This window comes from Acanthochromis polyacanthus, chromosome 17, assembly GCF_021347895.1.
Source record: "Acanthochromis polyacanthus isolate Apoly-LR-REF ecotype Palm Island chromosome 17, KAUST_Apoly_ChrSc, whole genome shotgun sequence".
NCBI classification, from domain to species: Eukaryota; Metazoa; Chordata; class Actinopteri; family Pomacentridae; genus Acanthochromis; species Acanthochromis polyacanthus.
This window is the reverse complement of record NC_067129.1, coordinates 33,213,623-33,240,829: the sequence shown is the minus strand read 5'-3', so window position 1 is coordinate 33,240,829 and position 27,207 is coordinate 33,213,623. Positions and strand designations below refer to the sequence as shown.

Below are 27,207 nucleotides of genomic sequence, written 5' to 3'. Positions count from 1 at the left end.
AATTTCAATATTTACTTAAGATGGTGCAAAAAGAACCCGATTTTCAACTTTTAGACAGTGCTTGAACTAAAAAAAAAACCAGCATCCATCAGGACAAAGTAGTTCAAAGCCATTGTAAACATCCAGAAATTTAGTCCTGGTCACTTTAGATCCCCAATTTAGACTGAAACACTTCCTACTAAGTAATTAGTAAGACAGCAGGTAAAATCTGCTGCTATTGGAATTATTTTTCACTGATATAAACATCAAAAGTCTCAATTTAATCCTATTAACTCAAAAACTTGCTGGTGGGTTTGTGAAACATGTTTCAAAATTAGAATATTTACTTAAGATGCTGGGAAAGTCCTTTTATTTTGTGGACCTCAAAACCTGCTGGAAGGTTTGAAAAGAATGTTTAGAGAAAAAAATGAAATAAAATGACCAAAATTACACTGTTTCTCGGAGTCAGAAACTGGAAAAACAGAGAGATTCTCTAGATTTGTAACTTTCTCATTTCTTGAACTACTCTTGTATTATCTTTGTCATATTTTTTGTAATTTTATCTGTCTTTTTTTAATTTGTCAAAAATCGGCTGTTTGCTTGAATCATATTAAGTAGAAAAAAACCCCATGTAATTTTAAAAAAATGGCAATAATTAACTAATACTTCAAAAAACGAACAGCTACATGACAAAAACTCTGGGATTTTTCAGCTAAACTGGGTTGAACTCCAGACTTGTTTATACAGAGTAACTAGGGGGCAAATACAGAAATTAATTAAATATGAAGGCCGTAAAATATTTCTAGCAAGCAGAGTCACTATTTTTCTCCAGTTTTTGTAAGCTGCTCGCACCCACATTTTTTTTTGATTTTTTAAAAATTTTTGCAAAATCAATATTTGAAGAAACCTAACTTTTATTTCCGCTTTTTAAATGATGCATAGGATAATATTTATTTTATATCGCACTAAATACATTTTTGAGTTCTTTCTACCTTTTAAATCTAATGTTTTAACTAATATAAACATCAAATGCTCTGATGTAATCCTCTTAGCTGGTCAGTTTGTGTGGCATGTTGTTTAAAAAGTTCAATATTTACTGAAGATGTTGGGAAAAAAGCAAACCCTGTAATTTTCTTGACCTAAAAATATCAAAATTCCACTATTTCTCAGAGTCAGAGAGTGTAAAAACAGATGTATTTGCCAGATGTTCAACTTTCCAACAAGTGCTGAGCAACTGATCTGTGGCATATTAGAGCAGAATTACTTTATTTTAAATGGTTTCCAAAAATAAGCCACTTGCACAAACCAGATTCTGTAAAAAATCTAAAATTCTGAGCTTATTAAGGCAAAAGTAAAGTCCTCAGCGACTCAGCTGTGAGCAACACTAACATGACAAAAATTCAAGGAGTTTTCAGTTGATCTATGATGCTCTGCAGGCTGTGTACGCGGAGGAGAGAGGAATTAAAGCTGCTGTCCGGAGTTTGAATCGCAGCGTCTCCCAAAACACTGTTGGTCCCTCCCTCCCTCTGATTTCGCCCCTTTATTTGTGCACGCGCGCAGTACATGAGAGGAGTGCCCAGAGTGCTGCAGCATCTTGCCTGTTTTGCTGTTTTCCCCTCTTCTACATTTAGTACATTTAGTAAATAATAAAGGAATTACGTTAGAATTCTGTATTGAGTCTAACTTGTCCTAATACCAAAATAACATGAATCTGCTAGGATGAACGAGTAAAGTTTCAATATGTGATTACACTCGTGTATCCCTCTCGATGACGTTGTTTATCAAACTTAGTGCATTTACGCGTGGATATGTGTTACATTGTTTATTTATTTCTATCTAGAGTTCAGAATTGCATGACTCCTCTGACGAAGAGTATGTCCCAGACGCCCCAACATCTTCCTCCAGAGGTCAGGCATCTAAACGAAGCCGTCAGGCGGGCTATGGAGGCCGTGGTCGGGGAGCGACGCGAGCACCCCGAGCCAAAAAACGTCCTGCAGTCTCTTGGCCTGACAAGCCGTGGGATTGGTAACTTTTCTGGAAGTTGCTGAGCCCTGATGCTCTCTCAGCTCCTCCACAAGTAAAACAAATGTGCGCGCGGTTGTGTAGCGCGTAGCTCGCCCACCTCTGCATGGGCTTGCTTGCTGTGCGCGTAACCGTTGATTGACAGCATGACAAAGCTGAAGCTCGAACTTGATTGGTCGGCAGCGACCGGCGCTTTTTGGAATAACATGGGGGTCTATGAGAGGAAGGCCGAGCTCAGGAATAAATTTTCATATCGCGTTATACTAACTTTATATTATAGTATCGAACTAGACTAACACATTTAAGCTTTGTTAAAAAATGATACATAAATTGAAAACAAACGGAAACTCCGGACAGCAGCTTTAAGTACGAAAACAAATAAACATGTAGGTAGTAAAATGTCTTCACTAAGCAGAGACAATATTTTTCTCCCGTTTCAGTAACACTTGCTGGCATTTGGAAGAAAGGATTTTTCAATTCTTGCAAAATAAATAATCAAAGAAACTCCACTTTCATTTTTACTTTTTAAATAATTTATAGCAGAATATTTATTTTATACTGCACTAAATGTTTGAGTTCTCTCTACTTCTAGCCACGATTGTGTTGTTTCCATTGAGGTTTAGGATTTTATATTGCCGTGAAAAATGGGCAAATTGTCAGTAAAAATGTTATTGGATCAAAGAAAGGCCCTGAAAAATTGTTTAAGGTAACTCAAGCCTTTCAGTCTTGAAGAAGAGCAAAGTTAGAAGGGAGTTTCCTCCACATGGTTTACAGGCCAAAGATCTGAGCTTCATTAGTTTCCTCTGGTTTCGCTAGACTCTGGTCAAACAGAATCCTTTACTGTCCCGACAGACACTAGATCACTGTCACTGAGTGTTTCTACTCTTTTGAGGAACTTTGGCATAATTACTGCACCCAGACAAGATCTCATCTCAAAGGTATTTTAATGGCAGCAGTGGATTCATCCGCCTCATGTCTCCACGTAAACTAAATTAGCCGACGCATGTAGCCAGACTAAACAGATAACATTTCTCCTCATTTAACTTTGTGGCATAAAGCCGAAGGTGCTTCAGTCGCTGCTTTGGGTCAAAGGTGTGTTTCATCTCGCTGGTGCAGTCACGAAGCGCTTTTAAAAGGCTGCCTTTAATCAGCCAGCCACCGCTGAAAATGAAAACCTCTTGGAAGCCTTTTGTTCGCCGTTAAGGAAGACAAATATTTTCGTCTTTGTGTGGCAGGAGCGGGGCGGAAATCAACAGCTGCAGCTGCAGTAGTTGGTGAGACAGACGCTGTGTGTTTAGGCCCGGGGCTGTTGACTTACCCCTGCTTCACTGCTTTGTTCTTGTTCACATCGATGGTGGTGATGGAATGCTTGGCGCCGGACTGCACCTCCCAGTCCACCTTCCACTGGGCGTTCTTTGACTTGGTCTGCAGCAGGTTCACTCCTTTTTTCGCTTTGACCCTGCAGGAAACGGCAGAAGGGGAGAAAGAATGGGATCAGTCAGTTTTATTAGAGGGGATGATTTACGGGCGAGGTCAGAGGTGAACGCCCTCCGTGTGCAGCAGACCTCCTCCTCGCGTTGCGTCGCAGCAAAAGCAATTCCACAGATGAATCAATAACAGAGATGAATGAGGATGACAGTGCAGTGATACATGGAAGCAGAAGGCTGGGACCACTTCAGGTCACTGCCATCACTAACACTTTCTATAAAATCTAATCTACGAGGCTTTGGACCGAACCCACCGGACATTTACGCTGTGTTTTTAACACCCGGAAGCAACTGCAGCTCATATTAACAACAGTTTCCCAAACATCATGACTGATTTCGAGGTGAAATCTTCCTTCCTTAACCCTCATCTCCTCAGAGAGAACTCTCTATAGGTAGGTCAAGGTTACCAGGAGAACAGGAGCCCTCCAGCTGACATGAATTCACATATTTCTTGCTCAAGGACACCTCAGCAGGGAGAACGTCTGAACCTGGAAGCCACTCATACACTCACACCGCTGCTTGTTAATATTTCAGGTGTTGGCATTAAATGGGCCAGAGGTGCAACAACACCAAGTGGAATACTGCAAACGCTGCACTGTTTTACTGCAACAAGCAAGGTTTTAATATTTAATTTAGATTTATTTTTTAATATATTCCCCATGAACTGTTTGAATGATTAACACTGAAGGACTGTACATCGAACTGTAAGTACAAATCCAAACTTGCAGCATCTCTCAGTCCTGCCCAACGGGGATAGAAACAGGATATGTGATGTACATGTACGCATCAATGCACCCAGCAATATCCACATGCACATACGTACACATACAGCCACACGTCTGCAGAGATTTTGCATGTTTTCATACCAAACCACCTGTGAACAGGATACATGCATAAATCCGTAGCATCTTTTCATCGTTTATGTTGCAACGTAACAGAAGTATGTGCATGTAAAGCTAATAAATATGAACTCCATACTGTAAATACATAAATAAGTGCATAAAAGACTCAAAAGATACAAGCCTTGAGTGTGATGCTGCAGTGAGGCATCCATTATGCAACAAGGACTTTTCTTTGTCAGGCTCTTATATCATATCATATTCTTAAATTATTTGTTTTTTTTAACTAAATTTGACATGTTTAGTGGAAAGGAAAGATTACTCTTCCTCTTTTCTAAGGTATTTCCTTGCAGCTGTAGGCTGTTGTCACCCCAAACTGTCTTCTGACAGGAAGACGCTGTAGGAGGAAGATGTGCCAGGACTCTGATCTGGTCATAATTAGATACTGTCTATTGTGATTTGACTGAGCAGACGAGTTGTCTCCATATTGGTCTGTAATCTAAACCTGACCGCTCTCGCAACTACAATATATACCTGAATATCAGAGGAATCGTCAGGACTGGTGCTGGCATTGCTTGCATGAACTGCTGCTCCATCTGTGTCACTTCTCCTGATTAGGGCTGGACCCGAATATCCCGAATATCCGAATATTCGTTTGCTACGGCGGTATCCGGATATTAATTTTGGCATCCGAATATTCGTCACGCTTCACTTCGTTGCATGAACACAAGACAAGATGCTGAAGACCTCCGCTGTTTGGCAATTCTTCAGTTTAACTGAAGACAAAACGAAGGCAGCGTACAAAATTTGCGTCTGGGAGACCAGACGAATGGATCTGAATACTTGGGCCGTCTCGTCTCGCCTCGTCTCGCCTTGCCTCCGTGGTTTTACAGACACATGCCATTCAGCTGTCCACTGACAGAACATCAAGCAGCAGCAACGAGGAAAAACAAAGCAAAAGCATTTTCTGCCCAGTTATTGTGATTTCAGGTTATTTGACCACAGAGCCACGCCCGAGACGCTTCCCTGATCCATGATGGGGAGGAGAGTTTCATCTGTGGACACGCACAGTCGAAGGAGATTATCGATCCGACCGGCTCATTTTCATGAAATACAAGACAGAGATGAATTATTAACGTATTGGGCTTTTGTTTGTCTGCTTTGTGCATCCAAGACTATTCATTACTACGCTGTGCTCTGAGACGCTGGGGAAATTATTCTAAATTCTGCATTAAGGCCTAAATAATAATGATATGGGAAGCATCAGACAGGATTGGCCGCTGGTTATGAAAATGTGAGTGCCAGCTTTCTGCTCTCCTGGAGGCAAAACTCTGGGGATCTTAATGATTTCTCCTTGTTTACAGGAAGACACAGCTGTTTTTCTGCTCCCGCCATGAGATCACTGCATTTCCACTCTGACAAACAATAGCTCTCTCTGAACAAACTCTCCGAAAGCATTACCTAAATCATATTTTTCCTCTCAAGCGTCTCATTTACATTCGGCAGAAAGTCGGAGGCTGCTGCGAACATCTTCCGGATCGTTCCATTTATTTCTTTGACAGATAAAAATTCTGAAGTCCCGCTGAGGCTTTTCCATTTGCTACGCTAACCTGAGCTCAGTGCATCGACCACTCAACCATGATTCGGGAAAAGCAATTGACTTTCAGCTGAAGCTGTTCAACCCTCTTAGCCAGAATAGGCACACAGCTCGTACACTATCTGTGTTTTAACGTTATCACTTCTATTCTTCGCTCTTTTTGCTTATAGTATTTAACTTGTAGTTAACTCTCTGAGCCTAGGAGCAGTTTCTGGATGTTAATTTGTTTTGCTCCTGCCATATTTTTCATCTCTATGGGCTCATTTTTCACGACAATATGAAGTTCTGCATCTGTATGGAAACAGAGCCACCATGACCATAAGTAGAAGGAACTAAAAAATGTCTTTGGTGCAATATGAAAAATGCATATTGTGATAAATCATGAACAATGATAACATTAAAGTTGGAGTTCTTTGATTATTTCACAAAAAAATCAAAAATAGATTATAAAAAATTGACAAGATTTTTCCAAATATTCACAATTGTTGTCCATACTGGGGGAAAAATGTTGGCTCTACACACTATAGATATTTTAGAATCAAAAAATCTGAATCAGAAAAGCATTTATTGCCAAATGAGTACACACAAGGAATCTGACATGGTGTATAGAGTTCAGTACCTAGCAACAACAACAGACAGTAAAAGAATATATTGCACACTGTTATTTAGGTATTGCATATGAGGTTGAATGTTGTGTATGTGTTGAAAACTGTATTTGAAGTGAAGCAGGAGTCCTTAATCATTTTCTAATTTATCCAAACTTGCCTCCTACCTGTGCAGGGTAAACACAGCCTGCAGTTCAACCTAGCTCAGCTGAAAATTCCCTGCATTGTTGTCACATAACTGTTGGTCGTAGCTGAATCATTAATGGCGTCATTGTTTTTCCAATAAACATTAAATTTGCAAATTTTTTTTTTACAGAATTTTGTTTGTACAAATACTTTATTTTTGGCCATTTTTTCTAAATGAGACTTGAAGATTAAAGGGATTTTGATCACATTTCCTGACTTTAAGCTTAGATGTCGTTAACTTTTGCATGTGGACTACACATCACACATGATTAGCTCAAGAATGACTGGAAAGTTGAAAAACTAATTATTCTGAAGGTGGGTTTCGGGGTTCAGAGGCTTCATAGAAACGATCTGTAATTAGCTGCTGTTACTAGCCTGCTAGTCACAGGTCTTTCACAATACTTTTATCAGTATAACCTACTAACAACAAAACAGCTCATTGCCTTTCAAGATTCTCCACAGTGGTTAGGTTTGGTTAGATTGAGGCACAGAAGCTACTTGGATAAAGGTCAGCTCCATCCAGTGTCAGCAGGCTTTCTAACATTATATTAGAGGTATATCTATAGTCAGTCTGCACTATCTCAACTATTCCTTACTTCCCTACATGTTGCCTGTAATGAGATGAGCCTGTTTTTGTAGAATCCAGACTCTGCACGTCCTTGTCTGTCATTGGCCCGCCTCCACAGTAACCCGGGTCAACGCCCATCCAATCGGGAGGCAGCCTTGGAAGCAAAAGATCACAGAGCATCCTTCTCGTTGTAGCATTTTCACTTTACAGCCCACCCTTTTCTCTTGTCGTGTGGGTCGCCAATTTCAAAAAATAATTGCACCTTCCCACCGCGCAGATGGCCTAGTTTTATGACTATGACTATGACTAGGTGCTAGAATTCGTCTTTAAGGTTAGAGGGAGATGCTGGTCCTAGTTGAAAGAAAGCTGACTGTCAGGCTGCAGGAAGTGGGATGTGAAGAGCAGCTGGTTGAAGCATTTGAACAAATCCTTCAGAATGCAGTCATGACAGACCATTAATTTGGTATTACCTGGAGAAAAGCTTATGACGCTTGTGGAGGTGCATAACAAGACATTTTCATATAAAAACATTATACTGCTGTGTGGTGTATGAGCACCAAGGACACTCAGGTCGTATCCTCAGTGGGAGTTTACACTGAGCGTGAATTGCAGACATGATCTTTTGGTTACTATTTTATTTTTCTCCACAAGAATAACCTTGGCTTTGCAAATGGCTCTGAGTCATCATTTAGAACGACGGGTTGAGAGATAAAAAGTGCATCCAATATTTTGAGCCTGGAAAGATCCCCTTAACCTTGGCATCAGCGTGTGTGATGAGCTCGGTCAACTTACAAGCTTGTTCAGAGCTTTCAAATGCATTCATCAGCCAGTGAAAGTGGCTCAGGTGTCACTGCTGCGACCGCTTGTTATCACACGACATAACCATCTCTATCTGAAAGCTGAGGGTGAAGCTCTGGAAAAAGCTAACAGAGGATTCCGGTTTATTTCAGTCTGCTGTGTGTCCCTTTAAAGTGGCTATTGTGGATCTGAAGGTGGTGCTAACTTTGCACTCTTCACCTTTGTTGTAGAGGTTTTGAGAAACACACAACAAACAGCTTGTGAACAGTGTTTAAACGGGGCAATTTAGCATCAGATCCCTGCAGCTTTCCAACTTTGGTTTTCAAACCGATTGAAGTTAAACACAGAAATTAGTCGCCTAGAAAGGGCATTTTTGTAAAATCGCCATCTGGGGGCATTTATCCATGCGTGCCGGTTTCTTTAGATGTGTGAGGCTGTTTTTTACTCTGAGGATGGAGACAGAAAGACATAATTTGGGAAACTTGTGGCTCTTTCTGATTGTTGCTGCAAAAAGTGGAACCTGTTGATGGCAAACTTTAATAAACCTCCACATGTCTGTGGATCTGTGGAACTGCAGCTAATGAATCTGCAGCTTTGATAGAGTTTCCTGTCCAGGAAATGGTTGTTTCATCTCCCCAAAAACCAGCGAACCGAACACTCAGCTCTCCATACGGGAAGTAAAAGCTAATGCAGTCAGAAAAATGTCAGTTCCAAGCGTCTAATTTCTAGTTTTAGACTTGAAAACAAACTCTGAAATGAAATCTAAATGTCATTTCCCTAAATCTCTACAATAGACTGAAAGATAATATGACAATTAGACCAACAAAAAGGCCCATGTGTTAGCAGCTGCAATATTGACTAAACCTATAATTACTGAACTTCAAGAAAGCTTTTCCTTTTTTCCCCCCTCGTCCTAAACATCACCTCCCTTCACAGACTGGAACCGAACAGACTTGTGTTTTACATTCAGTTTTTAAAACATTGTTTCTCGCTATTGCAGCTCTTATTTTGTTCTTTCATCAAATCCTCCACATTAGAGAAAATACAGTAATTATCTGATATAGCGCGTCAAGGGAAGATGAAACAGAAATATGTAACGTTTAAGAAACCATCCCGATCAAGCGCGCTGCCTTTGATGTGAGTTGAAAAGGGGAAACGTAATACCCTCAGTTGCTCGCTAAATGAGGTGACCCAGTTGCTACTTGATTACTGTAGCTTGTAAAAATACTAATCATAAAAGATGATAATTACACATTATTGTGGGGCATAACCATTTCCAGAGCATTTCCTGGGAAGGATGCAACCCTGATGAGTAATACTTTGTATTTGAATTCATTACCTAGCAGCTTATAAAAGCCACTACATATTCATCATCATCATCTTTTGAGAAAGTCCTCATATTGTACAGAACCAATGTTTTTAATCAGACACTCCTTTTTTTTCTTCTTGGCAGACTCTGGTTCATTTTCCCGCCGCAAATGAGAGGGGATGAAGCGCTACCCGTGGGAGCGCCACATGAGTCGAGACTCCCCGTGGAACAGTGTTAATGCTGATTAATGAAAGAGCATTGCAAATGGAGAAGCTGTACAGCAGCAAGCAGCAATATCACACGCCCAAATTCTCAGAAATCTCTGCTGCTTGCTGCTGCAGAGTGGAGAGGCAGTGTGAGCCACTTCAGCTAAGACTGAGCCATTACTTACTCATTCCACACAGATGCCTTCTGCCATGGCAACACCTATTAGACTCCGAGTCGGCTGCCGGACTGCTAAACAGGAGAGCTTTCGGTCAACACATTCCAGGCCAGATTTCTGAGCTGCCTGCTAGATCTCCTTGGAGCTGTCAATTTTTGTCTTGTACAATAAGTCCTGTCCTTGAAGACCGCTGATCGATACCACGACGTCCTAATCAGCTGCCGTCGACTTTCAGCATCTATTTTTCAGCGTTTGGAGGAAAAACTCATCACATGTTGGAGCTGTAAGGCACTTTAAATAGCTCCCCATCTGTCTGCAAAAGTGCCATAAACTCTGCATTAAAGACATAACACAACGAAATTACTCGACTTCTTATCCTAATTACAGTTTGCTTGCCTCTTCGTTGCAGCTCGCAGCGAGGGAGTTTAGATTGTTCTCCGCCGGGCATCAACGCCATGTCCTCATGACCCATTTATGACACTAGCTGCCAGAAATCATGTCAGCTGCCTCACCACACACTGTAATTTCATCTAACTGGCTGCTGTTAATAAATAAAATATGCAAACCAGGATTAAATCAAATTGTGGCTCCCGAGTCTCTGATTTTTCTTTAATGGCCCTCTTAAAGACTATTTATTGAAGACATTTGAAGAAGAACTTCCCCAATGGGCAGAGAAGTCACAAAAGTAGAATTTTTCCACTGTGTAATGAGACAGACAGTTAAAAAAAAAAGCATTGTTAGACTTTAAATCTTGATAGACCATGTAAGAATGCTGTATGAGATGTTTGTTACAAAAGAGCTATTCAGATCCAAACGAAAAGTCTGAGAAAGATGGTGAAAATGATGCTCTTTTGGATAATTAAGGTGTGTGGTTGCTTAGATGGAGGACAGTACCATCAACCCAACACCCGATGGCACGTTGTTGAGAGCGTTTAAAGAAGCCGCCGGTGTGTGGGCGTACAGTGAAAACAACAGGCATGGTGTTATAATATGTGCACTGAGGCACATGGCTTAATGATAATGCAGTATGGACATGCAGAGTCTGTAAAGATGCTCACTGGAATGCATCAAACATCTTGTTCCCAGCAATGTGTTGGATGTAACTCGCTTGAAATTCAGAGATCAATGCAATGATCCATCTCTGAATAAGGAGACAGACAGAAGGAAGTGCTAAAGTGTTCTCCTGAAATGATTGCATGAAAGGAGTCCACATTTTGCTCCTCATTGTTTCCTTTGTTGTTTGATACTGAAAGTTGTTGTGTTAACAGTGTGCTAAAGGGCGTTAACTGTGTGAACGGTGTGAGGAAAAGCTGTAGTAGTCTGCTGCGACGTCCTTCACAGCCGCTACATTCATGAACAAAAGTTTACATCCACTTGTAAAGACTTGTACATCATGGCAGTCTTGACCTTACAATGACGCCAATAACTCGACTTGAAACACAGGAATTTTCGCCACAAAGAACAAGCATGCAGTTTGGTTCTTTTTGTAGATTTATTAACGTTCTTATGGAAATAAACCAAAATCTGGTGTACGTACTTTAATGTTAACTTTTGGTTAAATGTCCCTTGGCCATTTTCACTTTAACAAGTCGCTTTGGTAGCCATCCTAAAGCTTCTGGTTGTATCGTTGAGAATTCCTCTTGACAAAATTGGTACATTGGTATATTTTTGACCCATCAGATGATTTTCCAGAAGATCTAATAATAAATATAATAAGGAACTAAAATGCATGATTGTATTTAGTGTGAAAAAAACATGGGTTGTAATGATTCTGCCATAAAAATCAGAGTTAAAGACATTATTAGAAACTCACGACTATACATGGTCGTTACAAGTGGATGGAAACTTTTGTCTGTGACTGTGGGTCACACCACACAATACTAACTATTAGACATCCATCCATCCATCCATCCATCCATCTTTCCTTCCATGCATCCATCCATCCATGAGTTCTAACCTGATAACCTCTGATGGTTGCCTTGATCTGAATCAGATGCTCAAACTACCTCAACTCTTGCGGTGATTCTATGCTAAGATCTCTCTGGATGTCCCACCTCCTTACCATATCTCCACAGAGGAAATTCTTTCTGGACGCTTGTATCCATCAATATATTCTTTAAGTTGCTACCCAAAGGACTTAACTATAGGTGTAAAGTAAGGTAGATCGACTGGTAAATCAAGAGCTCCACCACAACAGTCCGGTACAACGACTCCACCCCTAAGGATGTTGCACCAATCCATCTGTTCATCTATGGCTCCATTTGGTTTATGAACAAGATTCCAGTATATTTAAAGTAGTACACTTGGGGCAGAAAATCAGGCTAAAAAGGGCAATCCACCAATTTCCAGCCAAGTACCATGATCTTAGGTGCTGATTCTGATTATAACAGAACTAATTCGTCTGCAAAAAGCAAAAACGTGACTCTAAAGTTCCCAAAATGTACTCCCTCTTCACCTTGCTACAACTTGAGATTCCATCGATCAAAATCACAAACAGGATCGGAGACAAGTGACAACACTTGTGCCAAGAACAAACTTATCCAAACTTTAAGTTAAACTAAAAACAATCATCGATTCATAACATGTATCTGTAAAGCTGCTTTCCCCAGTTCGAGGCCAAAAAGAATCCTTGCTTTAATTGCAACAGGATGCACAGACTGGCTCGAATGTTTTGTACAGCCTGGTTTGCTGCTAATTAATACTCCAATTTCATTTAATTGGGATGGATACATATCTGAGTGTGCAGGTATTTGCCAACGGTTCTTTATTCAGCAGCAGCGGTCGGAGAAGCCAAAAAATGAATTACACTGTGAGTTCAGTCCTTAGGCTACCACACTACCTGGAACCGACCGACGGTTGCCTAAGGACACACGTCTACACGATGTTTTTTTAAAGAAAGATAATTAAAATAAGATTACCGAATATCTCAACTAGACAAACTGGACAACAGGCTTTAAAGTCAGGTTTCCTCAGTAATCCCCTTTAGCACTATGAGCTGCTCCGGGACTTTTTTATCCACCTTATTCTTCCTAAAAACATCAATAACCGCTTACACATTTCTCTGCCACTTTGCTTCCTATAGACGACAACTCTCCAGCGACAAACACCTCAGAAAAAAAGTGGCAATCTTATCAATCATCTCAAACACTTTGATATCTGTGGTGTTTATCTTCACTAGCAAACAGCTTTGAGGGTTTTTTGCTCGACGGCATCACACAGATGTACAGCTGGAAAACCAGACGGGAGTGCAAACCTGCCAGGGACAGACTTTTTAATGGGGAGGCTCTGAAAATTAGACTATGAGAAGCAGGGGAAATATCACAGAGCAGATTACAAATTTGAAACTGCAGCTGCTGGTTTGCACATGCTGGGCTGATTTATTTCCTGTATGTGAAAATGAAGCAATGCGGCGCGGTGATAAATGCGGCTCCTATGGCATAGTTAGCAAGAGAGAATTCCTCCTTATTAACAGCAAACTGTTTCCTCGCCAAACAACAAGACCAAGAACCAACCAAGTAGCTCCTGCAGACGCTCCTCTGTAATTATTACAAACAGTAAAGTCACATTCCGACACAAGGAATGAGTAAGCCAAATAATTGCAGCGGATCCAGGAAAAAGTTAAGATATTACCACAGTAAACACTGCCCTGACATTCTCTTTAAGTCTGAAGATTGATGCCGGAACATTTGTTTGCCGGCGTCCCCTCAGTAGCTCTATCCATCATTTTTGGAGTATTTGAAAATGCTGCCAGGTGATGGTTGTGATTGAAGAGAATAATAAGAGATGGAAAAAGCTTTAAAAGCATACAGGTGAAGCTTTTCAGGTTCCTAAAGATGAATATTTTCAAAATGAATATTTTATTTATAAAGCACAAATAGAGCTACATATGGTTAGATTTTCCAAAAGGGTCAGAAATGTGTGGAAACAAGTGCAGACTTTATCCAATTTCAATCTAACCAGAGGTAGAAGTGCATTCATTTATACAGATATTTAGAGTTTTCCTGAAGAAAAGTGAATGCAACACTATACACTGTAAAAAAAAAAAATGAGGACAGAAATTGGTTGCAAAGATATCCGAAAATATATGTTAAAAAAGTAAAATGCCATAAAATACTGTTCAAAAACTGGCGAAAGTAACTGCAAATGTTTGTAAAATAATGGATTTTTTTTCTGATTTAAATACAGTGGAACAGTGTCATTTTACAAAAACACATTTTATAAGAATAAATTATTTACATTTTTGATCTTGTACAGTTTTGGCCTGATTTTTACAATGAACATGTGAATTAACACCTGCTTTTTGTGGTTCTACTAAATAATTTAACAAAGCAGAGAAAGTAACAGTCTAAAAAGTGATTTAGCATTTTTCTTTAATATACTTAACAGCAAATACCTGAAAAAAATTGGCACTTTTTGATTATTTACATTTAATGTATTAATATAAATTACTGTTTATTATGGTTTACATGTGAATTTACTTTTTTCAGTGAATTTACTAGTTATTGTCTGTAAAATGACAGAGCAGGGAAAATCTGAAAAATGACAGTTTAAAGGTGTTTTGTGCAGTTTTGGTCAGTCAGTTTCAGTCAACATGTAAAATAATTAAAACATAAAAATAATTATACAAATAATATTTTGTGATTCTACTAGAAATTGATAATTTAACCAAATGGGGAAAACTGTTTAAAGTTTTTAAACATTTTTTCCTGAATATATGCAAATTTTCTTTCAAAAAAGAAAAATAACAGTTAAAAATTATTTACCAATTTTCAATCCTTAACACATTTTTTTCAAACACATAACTGCAAATATCTGTAAAAAAATATTTTGTCCTGAATTAAATACAGTAAAAACACAGTGTAAGCCAAATGTTTTAAAAGAATAATTTATTTGTAAAAACACTGAACTGTGAGTTTTGGCCAGTTTTTTATGGTTAACATGTAAATTAACACCTTTTCTGTGATTTTATCATCTGTGATGTGACAAAACAGGGAAAAACTGAGAAATAAGAGTTAAAAATTATTTGCCTATTTTTAATACATAATTTACTTTTTATTTCTTTTAAATAATGTCTGTGTTTTTTAATAATTACATTTATTTATTTATTTTTTTTTTTTAAATTTCTCATCATTATTATTTTAACCAATTTTCCATCTTTGACATACATATACAAATCATGGCAACTATTTGTGAAAGCACCAGTTTGTGCTGATTTAAGTACGGTGAAATTTTTTAAAAAACAAACCCATTGTGTTATTTAAAAGACAATTAGTTTGAAAATAATGCTGAATTGTGAGTTTGGCCTGTTTTTTTTATATTTATAATGTAAATTAACACGACCAAAATCTTCCTTCTAAAAGATCTATTCTGTGCTGATTTAAATACAGTGAAAACTAACAAATAAATAAACAAAATATTCTGAAAAGTTTTTTAAACAAATTAAAAATACAGTGAAAATAACACTGAACTGTTAGTTTTGACCGGTTTTTATATAGTTAACATATGAATTTAAAAATGTATTGCTTCTATATGGAGATTATTCTGTTTTGGACTTTCTACAGAGTCTGATTTGCAGCAGCAGGTTGCGTGACTCTGTTCACTGTCATAAAGCATTTGAACTGAAATAAAGACGTCTGGCACCGAGGAGAAAGCAGAGCATGCAGTAGAATCGATCCGTTGATGGTTTAAAGCCAGAAATCTGAGCATCTGAGGAAGAGTCTTCAAGGAATCAGCAACCAACAAGGTGGTCAAAACCCTAAAACTCCTTTAAGTTCGTATTTAACTTGTGAGAGCTTTGGGAGACCAGGAGCAGAAAATGAAGTTCAGTGTGACGCTACGTCTCAACATCTTCCTGTTTCTTCATCATATTCAGCGGCTCCCAAACATGTGGCAAAGATGCATCAGAGGAGGACTTTCTTAATTTTATTTCTATATTATTAACCACAGAGATGCTGCCGCTGCTCTCACCTTCTGAAGTCACGAATCGATGAAGCTCCTCCTCAACTTTTAGCTTCTTTATATAAATTCTAAAAAGATGCCAGTAAAGTAAAGCATCAGTGATGTGTTGTGAGGTCATTTTTCACTACCGAGGGAAATGTTTTATTAGTTACGGCACGAGAGCTTTCATCTGGGGCAGCTTTTTGATGTTTTTGGTTATTAGATTTGTAAAAAACACCAAAATGATGAAACATTTTTTGAACATTACATATAAAAGCGGTCGCTGACGCTTTCATCTTTACGAATATAAAATCATGACTGAGAAATGTTGCTTGAAAATGTCACCCAATTTTATTTATTGATTTCTCTGTGTATTCACTTATTTACATGTTTTGGTCTATTTAATTTGCAGTTTATTATTTAATTTTTTTAAATTTCTCATTCTTTTTTAAATATTTGAGTTGTGTTTGTATTTGTCTCTATTTTAATAACAAATATTTAATTTTTATTTTATTTTTTATTATATTTTTGGAAGAGGGTTTTGAAAATGTCATGACTGATATTATGCTGCATGGACAGGATTATGGAATTTCTTATTTTTCTCTGAAATTGAAACTCAAATCTTCACAATGTGGAGCAGCCAAGTTTTAAAAAATAACGCACAGTTAGTAATTTATTAATTTTATTTATTGATTTCTCTGTTTATTCTCTTACTTACATATTTTAGTCTATTAAATGCGCAGTTTATTGCTTTATTTTTTGTATCATTTCTTATTCTGTTTTTACAACAGAAATTAATTTATATTTATTTTACCTATATTTTTACCAAAACAGCTAAATCTAAAAATAAGTTCAACTTTTTTTGTTGATTTTATTGATTTATTTTTTACCAACTTAAAATCCTTAATTTACATAGTTTTCTTACAAATAATGACAAATATTTGTAAACAAAACAAAACAATTTGCTGATTTAGGTAAATGTGAAAGAAATATGCTATTTCACAGTCAGACATTGTAAATGAACAAATTACCAGTTCTAAAATATAATTTCTGTTGTTTGTTTTTACAAGTTTTTACATGTAAGTTAACAAAAAACAGGACATCAAAAATTGGTTGAAATTTATTTTACTTCATTTGAACTTTTAATCTTTATTATTATGGTTTTAAATAATTTTGATTTAATTAGATTTATTAATAATTTCTCCTTTTATTTCATTTATCTCATCTGGCGTTTCCTCCTTGTTAATGTCATATCGGACAGCGTTTGTTTTTATTTCTATTTTCTGTAAATCACCTTGTGCTGCATTATAATTGTATAAAAAGTGCTACATGAATAAATGGAATTTACACATCCAAACATTCTCATTTGCATATTCTGTCAGTTTTTTCTGTATTATATTTTATATATTTTTAGCTTGTTTCACTTGATTTTATTTGATCATACCTTCACTTTATAGCCTAATATTCTGTGTCATCTAATTGTTTACCCCTTTATTGAATATCTACGCTGCTGTAGCATCTTAATTTCCCTCCAGGGGTTAATAAAGTCGTATAAGTCTACAGTCTGACTGACTGACTGACTGATTGATTGATTGACTGACTGATGTATTTTTTGGTGTTCCTCACATCTCTCTTTGCTGTTCCTCATTAACTACGACTCCCAGCTGTGGTGTTTGTGCATTTCTGACTACAATTCCCTCAAATGAAAGGCAGATTGGACTTCAGCGTCTGACATTCACAAGCGACTTGTTGTTCGTACTAAAGAAACATTTGATCGCTTGTAGAGGCGAACGAAGCCCTGATGGATGGAGTCGGGCTCAGTCCCTTTAGCAGCGTACAAGGCAGAGTAGTAAATAAACAACTAAAATGTCAGCACTTGAACGTCTCAGAGGCATTAGCTGCACTCCCGTTTGCATTACGGCAGAAACGGGGGCTCTCCTCAGCGGCTAAATTTGGCCGTCGGAGGCAGAAGCTCCATTAGTTCCACTTTACAGACAACTGCTGCAGACACAACAAATTCCATTCCATGAAGGTATGCATAATTCAGAATAAGTGCAGATTTTCTGTCTGTCCTTGGCCTGTCGTGGCTTTGGTGCTTTTATGTGTCCAATGACATGTGATTCGATTACATACTCGGCTGTGCACAAAGTTTCAGCTCCAGCAGGTGAAGTCCTGTTTGACTCCAAATGCAGAAAAAGAGCTTTTTGAAGCTTTTCTGACCCGGTCAGTCAAACTGACAATCAATGATCAACCACTGACCTTCTATTTATACACAGAGCTTTTCTAAATAAATGTTTAGTCATACATAAAATAAATGCAACATCCTACACTGTAAAAAAAGACAAAAATCTTGATGTAAATCTATCAAAACAACAGGAAAAAATTTTAAAAAGTTTTTCAAAAGTCCAGAATTTTGCGTAAGGTTGTCAGAAAAGCTTTGTTCAAACACTGGTGAATTTTTTTGGCTTATTTAAGTACTGTGTAATTTACAGCAACACATTTTAAAAGAACGAATCAGTATTTGCAAAAATACAGATTTTTGACATTTTGTACAGTTTTGGCCTGATTGGTTTTCATTTTATTTTATTCTTAAAGTCAACATGTAAATTAGCATTTTTAAAAAGGTAGTTCAAAAATGATCTACAATGTTGTACTTAATATACATGTATTTTTTTTTTTAAAAAAAGCAACTATCTGTAAAATATCAGCATTGTTATTTACAGTTTATGGTCATGTTTTTATAGCTAACATGTAAATTAATACTTTTTTCCTGTGATTTCTCAAGTTATCTGTATAATAAAAAGAATAAAAATAGAAAAAAATAACAACTAACATTTAGATTTAAAACATTTTCTTACAAATAACAGCAAATATTTGTAAAAGACACATTTTTTTTGCAGATTTAAGTACATGAAAACTAGTGTAATTTAACAGTTATATGTTTGAAAAGGCCAAGTTATTTTTTAAAAATACAATTAATTGTAACAGTGATTTTTAGCCATTTTTTATCAAATGAATATTTTCATGATAACCACAGAAAAACATAAAAATAAAAAACAGTGTTTTTATTTATTTATTTTATTTTATTTTTTGTTTATTTTTACCAATTTCAAATCCTTAACCTAACCTACATTTTTTCTTACAAATATTTGAAAAATAACTTTTTTTTAATTTTTTGGCTGATTGAGGTACAGTAAAAACATTGTTAATAATTTATTTTTATGGTGAATATATACATTTTTTTCAGTGATTTTACTTATTATGTGTGCTATCAACCAAGCAGGGAAGACCTGTAAAATAGCAGTAAACTGTCTAAAATATTACAGTATATATTAGTGCTGTATTCATTGATGAACTCACTAAATGATTTTTGAACCACCCGATGAGCCGATTAGAAAGCACGAGAAGACTTACAGGAGTTTTTAGTTTCCTGGGGGGCTGTGAGTGCTTCATCTGTTCCAGCTGATGCATTTTCTGCTGACAACTTACTTGGTATATAAGTACAAATTTTTAAAAAATGCCGTGTAGGAACCAAACATGATCAACTGAAGCAGTAAAACTAAGGACGTCTCAGTAACTGCCTGAGGGCTGTGACATTTTTGACGAGTCTGACAGCTGCAAGCGTCTGGAAACAGTTTGCACGATAACAACGCAAAACTTGAACTGAGACTTTAAAAGGTGTTTTTTCTCTCTCTTTTCATTGCAAAGTCCCATAAATCAATCTCTGTTCTGTATGTCTGATGCAAATTTCAGCACCTCAAACTCCTATAGCGGGGGTGTCAAACATGTGGAACACGGGCCAAAACCGGGCCGCCAGAGGGTCCGATCCGGGCCACAGGACGACTTTGTAAAGACTGAAAATTACAGAGAAGACATTAACTGCAAATTGTAAATGTGTAAAACTTTAAAATTAAACTAATTTCTAGACAAGTTGTTTTGATCATAAAGCAAAATACTATTCATTGTTCTTTAGATATTTTGTGTCCCATTTTTGTAATATTTGTCTTGTTTTTGGTGTTTTTTGGGTTTTTTTTGTCTGACTTTTGACGTTTGTCTCATGTTTTTGTCGTTTTGTTGTTTCCTTTTTGCTTTGATTGTGTCTTGCGTCTCATTTTTCTCATATTGTGTTTCGCTTAATTTATTGTTATGTGTATGGCTTTGTGATTTTTTTGTCTCGCTCGTGATGTTTCTCTATTTTTTGTCGTTTTGTTTCTCGTTTCTGTCTTTTTGGTCTCATTTGTGTCATGCGTAATTTTTTTGTCTCATTTTTGTCATTTGTCCATTTTTTTGGTTGCTTTCTAACTTTTTTGTCTAGCTTTTTGTCTCTTTTTGTTTTGCTTCATGTCATCTCTCTCATGTTTTTGTCGTTTTGTTTTTCATTTTTGTAATATTTTGTGTCATGGTTTTGTCATTTTGTGTTTCCTTTTTGTCGCGCTTGTGTTGTTTGTCTATTTTTTGTTGTTTTGTTTCTCACTTCTGTCTTTTCTTGTCTCATTTGTGTCATTTGTGTAATTTTTGTCTAGTTTTTTGTCGCTTGCCCATTTTTTTGTAGAATTTGTCTCCTTTTTGTTTTGCTTCGTGTCATTTGTCTCATGTTTTTGGTTTGTTTATCACTCTTGCTTTATTTCTTGTGTGTTTGATTCTTAATGTTTTGGTCTAGAACAGGTGCACAATGCATTTCACTGTGCATTACACAGTGTGTAATTGTGTTTGTGATAAATAAAGGTCTTGAATGTTGAATTTCATTCTTGTAATATTTTGTCCTGTTTTTGTTATTTTTTTGTCTTTCATTCTCTGACTTTTGTTGTTTTGATCAGAAAGTAAAATACTATATCGTTCAGTTCCAGATACCTGTGATTAGATGTTTGTTACTCTGTGATCTGTAAGTTGTAATGTATAAATGATAAACTGAGGCATACTTTGGTTGAAATTTAATCTATTTTTCTGAAGAAATTTCAGGTTGTTCATAATGTTTTGCAAAAAGACAGCTCATTAAATGTGAGCATTTTCAGAATGTACTTTTTTGCACTAAAACAAAGACAAAAATGTGTAGTTGTGGTTATTTATGGATTATTATGTTGTGATTTTACTGGTCTGGCCCACTGGAGATGAAATTGGGCTGAATGTGGCTCTGAAGTAGGACGAGTTTGACACCGCTATCCTACATGAGCGGCAGACAAAAAGCCCAACGCGCTCGTCGTTATGGCCCAGAGACGAGAAGGGTGTCAGAGTGGATGCAGCGTCGTCGGTCACCAAGACCAGAGCAGCGATCGCCACAGATGTTCGCTTGGCAGAGCGATGCAGAAAGACCTAATGCTCATTATCAGCGTCGCATGAAAGAACGCCCCTCCGACAGTAAACGGAGCGGCCAGGCCATGCGAGAGGACTCGGCCAGCAGGGACATTATCAGCAGACTCAGTAATTCAGCCATTCCTGACTGAAATAATAAAAAAAGACAGATAGGGAGAGAAGAGAGGCTACAATGTGCAGCTCTCTCCGGCCCAGTAGTCAGGATTTGGCCTAATCTGACAATTCACTGGAGGAGAAAAAAGGAGTGGAAAGCAGGAAAATAATTCTCTTGTTTTGATGAGAGGCTTTTCTGGAGCTGCACACACAGATACTTTCTTAACTACTCATCTAATAAGTCTCTCGTTTAGAAATCGGCACCGTTTTTTTATTTTTATTAGGAAAACTTAAGAGAAAGTCCCGGGTAAGATCTTTCTGTGCCGAGCCCATTGATGTCTGCTGCCATGGAAAGGATCTAGACAATATAATAACAGGGTTTTAAGAGGCTCAACGTTCTCCTCTCAAGTTTGGGAATCTTAGAAGTTTTAAATCTCCGTCGTGTTCCTACTTGCTTTGACTGGATTCAGGCTTCTTACTGCAAAAACTCAATTACAGCCCTTTAAAACAGAGGCTGTTTGTCTCCGCAGCAGATGAAAAAGGGTGTTCTTGTCGTGGCTTTGTCCTTAAAAGAGATTCAGGGTTTTTTTTAACAAAAGTTTTCCTTTTGGAAATCTGTGCATAGTTTCTCTGCAGTTCCTGGCCACTGATCTTTGAACCCTCCATGTTGCAGTTCAAACTGACCCATTTTAAAGTTTAAAAAATCCTAAATTATGGCTGCACAGTGGAGTAGTGGTTAGAACTTTCGCCTTGCAGCAAGAAGATCCCCGGTTCAAATCCAGGCCTGGGCCTGGGATCTTTCTGCATGGAGTTTGCATGTTCTCCCTGTGCATGCGTGGGTTTTCTCCAGGTACTCCGGCTTCCTCCCACAGTCCAAAAATATGCTGAGGTTAACTGATAACTCTAAATTGCCCGTAGGTGTGATTGTGTGTCTGTATATGTAGCCCTGTGACAGACTGGTGACCTGTCCAGGGTGTCCTCTGCCTTCGCCCGAGTCAGCTGGGATAGACTCCAGCACCCCCCGCGACCCTAATGAGGATAAAGCGGTGTATAGAGAATGGATGGATGGATGGAAAATCCTAAATTATTTATTTAAACAATATTTTTGGTATGTAAGTTCTTCATCTTGGCTTAATGAGTGTAATCGACATATGCAATGCTCATGCTTAAACAAGCTTTCAATACAAATCCTCATGACTCATGAACTGTCTTGATTTTAAGTCAGTGGGTTGATTTATAAACGTCACTCCATAAAAAGACAAAAAAAACAAAAGGTAAAATATATATTTTTAAAAAATCTGTGTCATGTAAAACTTTTGTATTTTATATGCAGGTCTTTCCGATGTGCACTACCAGTCATAGTTTGGATGCACCTTCTTATTTAATGTTTTTTGTTCATTTTTACTACTTTCTACAATGTAGATACAGACTGAAGACATCAAAACTATGAAGTAAGATATATGGAATTATGTCACAAACAAACAACTCAAAATATGTCTTATATTTTAGATTCCTCAAAGTAGCCACCCTTTGCTTTGATGACAGCTTTGCAAACCCTTGGCCTTCTCTCCGTGAGCTTCATGAGGTGTCACCTGAAATGGTTTTCACTTCACAGGTGTGCCTTGTCAAGGTTCATTTGTCGAATTTCTTGCCTTCTTAATGGGGTTGGGACCATCAATTGTGTTGTGCAGAAGTCAGATTGTTCCACAGTTGACAGCCCTATTTGACAACTGTTAGAATCCATATTATAGCAAGAACCAATCAGCAAAGTAAAGAGAAACGACAGCCCATCATTACTTTAAGAACTGAAGGTCAGTCAGTTTGGACAATTGCAAAAACTTTGAATGTATCCCCAAGTGCAGTCACAAAAGTCATCAAGCGCTACGATGAAACTGACTCAAATGAGGAACGACCCAGGAAAGGAAGAACAAGAGTCACCTCTGCTGCTGAGGAGAGGTTCATCCGAGTCACCAGCCTTAGAAATGGAAAGTTAACAGCACATCAGATTAGAGCCCAGATAAAGTCCACACAGAGTTCTAGTAGCAGACACAACTCTACATCAACTGTTCAGCGCAGACTGACCAATCAGGCCTTTATGGTCAAACAGCCGCTAAGAAACCACTACTAAGGAAAAGCAACAAGCAGAAGAGTTTTGTTTGGAAGAAGAAACACAAGGAATACACATTAGACCAGTGGAAATCTGTGCTTTGGTCTGATGAGTCCAAATCTGAGATCTTTGGTTCCACCCGTCATGTCTTTGTGCATTTTAATGTGCATTTTTTTTATGAAAAATGAGTGAATTACCCTCATTGAACCATGATCTGTGAGAGATAAAGAACACCACAGTACTAAATATTGATGGATAGTATTGGTATTTATTAAGAATGAGATACAACAATGTTTATCGGGATATTTTTTCCAACACTTCTGGATAATTAAACATGGTCCAGCACCATTATTGCTTTTCCTGAGAAACGAACCAAACAGGAGGGTTGAAAGATTTTGAAAGATGTATTTTTCACACACTTAATAGACAAAATGCAAATGAGGCAAGTCCAGCAGACAAAAGCACTCGTTCCGACCCGTGTGACCGTCCAGCATGCTCATTCACGCTGCCAAATGCAAAAAGCTGCCGTGGCAACACAATGGCTCTGTTTGGCCAACTGGTAATTACGTAACATGCAGTCTAGCCCAGTCAGATGCGAAGTCAATTATCCTCCTCAATGCAGAACAATGACAACAAACAAGCACGACAAAGTGCTTAATAATAGCCGACGTTGGCCGACGTGTTCCTTCAAGCTGCTCGGGCGGTCTGGAAGTACAACACAGCCGGCGTGAAGCACGTTTCATTTAACCCTGGAGGGATGAAGTCAGCGAGCAGCTGCACCAAACATCAGAAAAGACTCACATTTAATTAAGCCGGCTGACCACATCCTATTGATGTTCCACCGAGTTTCTAAATGCATTAGAAAGCAGAAGACCTGAGGTGTTCGCTTCTTGTTATGCTGCAATGGCAAATTAACCACAAAAAGTACATTTGGGCAGCAACCATTTCCATTATTGATGAACGTCGACTCGTTTTTGATTAAATGAGTCATCGTTCGGTCGATGGAGAGGCTGAAGCGACTCAAGTTTCCGGAGCCGAAAGTGAAGCCATTAATGACTTATCAAAGTTAGTGCTGAATAATCTTTTGTGAAAATCATTTTTTGCATAATCATTTCAGTCCTTTAGGTTCATTTGTAGAGAAATATGTGGTTAAAACTAACAGAAATGTCAGATTTCAGCTCATATTTCCACATTATTTACCAGCACTTGCAACCTATTCTTCTGCTGCATCAAATGTTTAATCTCTAATATCTAATCAGCTGTATTTTGATGAGGATCTATTGACGTTAGTGTTGTGGATTTAGTTGCAAGCAGCACAGTGGCATCTCTATCTATAGAAATGTTGTTACTGTACAACTAAACTGCTGTTAAACTGCTTGCTAATTACATTTTGAGGGAAATGAACCTTCTGGATTAGTTTGAGATGCTTCAAAAACAACTTTAAATCAAAATGTCTTCATTTTGTGGCTTTGCTTTTGCTCCTTTCCCAGTGACTAATCACATATTAGCTATCATCCAAGCTAGAAAAGCTACAAGTCAGTCAGTCGATTGCATCTGATGGAATCGGTGACATGAATAAAGTTTTTCTCCCTCTGTCCAACACTGCAGTCAAAAGTTCTTTGTCTTCTAGACACATTTCTTTTTCTAGCCTAGGCGTGCTAAGACTACCAGCCCTTCAGATAGTATCAGGTGTCCATAACAACAACCAGCTGCTTTGTTGTTTCTCATCACATGTCCAGCCAGGGCAAGTCCACGTTGCCTTATAAAGTGAGCCTTATAGCGACTAGTTGGTGAGGTGTGATTTCCAGGAGATGTTATCTACCATCTGTATCATTCTGGTTTAAGTCTCATCAATTCCTTTTGAGAGTGTCTTTGTTTGTAACCAGAAGTCAGATCTATAAAGCACGATGGATTCCACTGATGACTCATACTCTGATGTTGCCATTTTAATTGGTATTACCCATATTTTTGACAGAGAGCCCAAGCTTTACCAATTTTTGTTTCTATATCATGTGCTGTGTTGGTGTAGCGTCCAAGATATAGGAAATCATCAACTTGTTTGATTTCTGACCCATCTAATGCATGCAATCTCTGTCTCCTCAGATGTTGGGTTAAGGTGCATGAACTTTGTCTTTCCAGCATTCAGGAAGAGTCCAGTCTGTCTTGATTCTTGCTCTACCAGATGCAGAAGGTCTTCTGCTTCACTGAGAGTGTTTTCCAGAAGGGCAATGTCATCTGTGAACACAATTTCTGGAAGGACTTCTTCAAGGATTCTTCTACTTCGATGACACTTTAGGGCCAGACCATCAAAGAGCAAGATTGCATTCCTCAGTGCATAGTTTAAACAGATGATGAAGAGGAAAGGTGCTAGAGGATCTCCTTGAAGTACTCCAGTGTCTATGGAGAAGAGATCTGTTGCCCTCAGGAGTCTTGACTACCTGAAAGCTACAAACACATAGTAAAAGGTTGTATTTCAACCCAAAACCTAACCAGACAAAACCCAAACCAAATAATGAAATAAAACTGAACACAAACCCCTCCATCCTCCACTTCTGCCTCTTTATATGAACTTAATGCCTCTTTCAAACTGTAAGCTCCATCACAGAGTGAAAATATGTTTGCGTCAGAAAGAAATGTTTGTTTTGAGAATGAGAATTTGGTTTTTCCTTTGTGGAGGACGGACACATTTTGGTTTTTAGGACAAATGAAAAATGAGAGCCCGCTAACTTGAAAGAGGCATTCAAAGGTGCTAATGCTAACGGAGCCATAAAATTAGGAGAAAAATGCAATTAAATCCTCCATTGCAATTATTTCTATGCAAATTAATCGTCAGTTAAAATTTGACGCCCTGTCCATGACGGCTAAACTCATTTTCATGTGTAAATGTGGCAAAGTATCCTTTAAAAAAGCGTTAATGCTACTAAGCTAACAGTGCCATAAAATTAACAGGAAAAGACCATTAATTCATTAATTGTAATTATTTATATGTCCTGACAGCCGCATCCGTGATGGATAAAGCCTTCTTTATGTGTAAAGTATGATTTAACCCCAGTAACTGCTCTGTTCGTCCACAGACAGCATCAAAGCAAAGCTTTACATTTACTTGTACTATTATGGAGCAGTTGTGCTACAGATATAAAGTCAAACACTGAGGCATGATGAACTGATGACAATACATCAGCGGATCGCAGTCAAACGGTGTTATTCATGCATATTGTATGAATCCCTCCACATTCCCTGCGTTTACATCTTCTAATGTATAGATCAAAGCAAAGACGGTGACATTTTGCTGCTGCTGTCGAGGCCAAAAAACATCCACAAATAAATCCGGTGTGGCCTTTCGCTGTTCCAGTAACACGACAGCCCCAAGAAGTGAACACATGTCGAACACGAATTGTGACATGTAACCTCAGCGGTAGCATCCCTTCCTCTTCCTGCCTCCCTCGGCCTCGTGCACATGCGGCGGGGGGATGCACATGCACGGCGTTCTTCTTCGGAGGACAATTATTCTAAGTAGTTTTCCCATCAGCCGCCGCCACGAGCACAAGACCCTTGGGTGAGCCAGAACCTTTCTGAGGAGGCAATCGGGGGAAATAGCCACTGTCCAATTTATTTGATAAGGCGAGTGGAGCTCAGACCTGCCAACAGATGCAGAGGGGAGGAAAATTGGGGGCTGTGCTGCAACCCAGTACAAATCGCTATGCATACACGGTGATTAGAATGATATTTCAGCCGGGGTTCAAGAGGAGGAAATTCAAAGTTCAGAGTGCAACGGATGACTGTTAGCTCTCAGTGTGCTGCACCGACTGGGGGATCGGAGCAGAGCGTATGGGTTACTACTACCCATTGGAGCATGAGATAGCGAGGCCGCCGCTCCTGTGCAGCAGTGATTACAACACAGTGAAAGTGGACAACCGAGCTTCCCTTCAAGGTGCCGACAATGGCGAGATTAAATTCAAAGATCCTTTTCGAGCGGAGGGGTGGGTGT

General features: G+C 38.2%; 1 protein-coding gene across 2 annotated transcripts in view; it reads right to left on the bottom strand.

Annotated features, from left to right (window-relative positions):
- Nucleotides 1-27,207, bottom strand: part of tmem132e (transmembrane protein 132E) — a 627,726-nt gene that overhangs the window by 100,965 nt on the left and 499,554 nt on the right. For both annotated transcript variants that reach the window (XM_051937379.1, XM_022189115.2), the window contains exon 3: nt 3,320-3,460. In XM_051937379.1, coding sequence (XP_051793339.1) covers nt 3,320-3,460 — 141 coding nt within the window. The remainder of the gene's footprint in view (nt 1-3,319; nt 3,461-27,207) is intronic.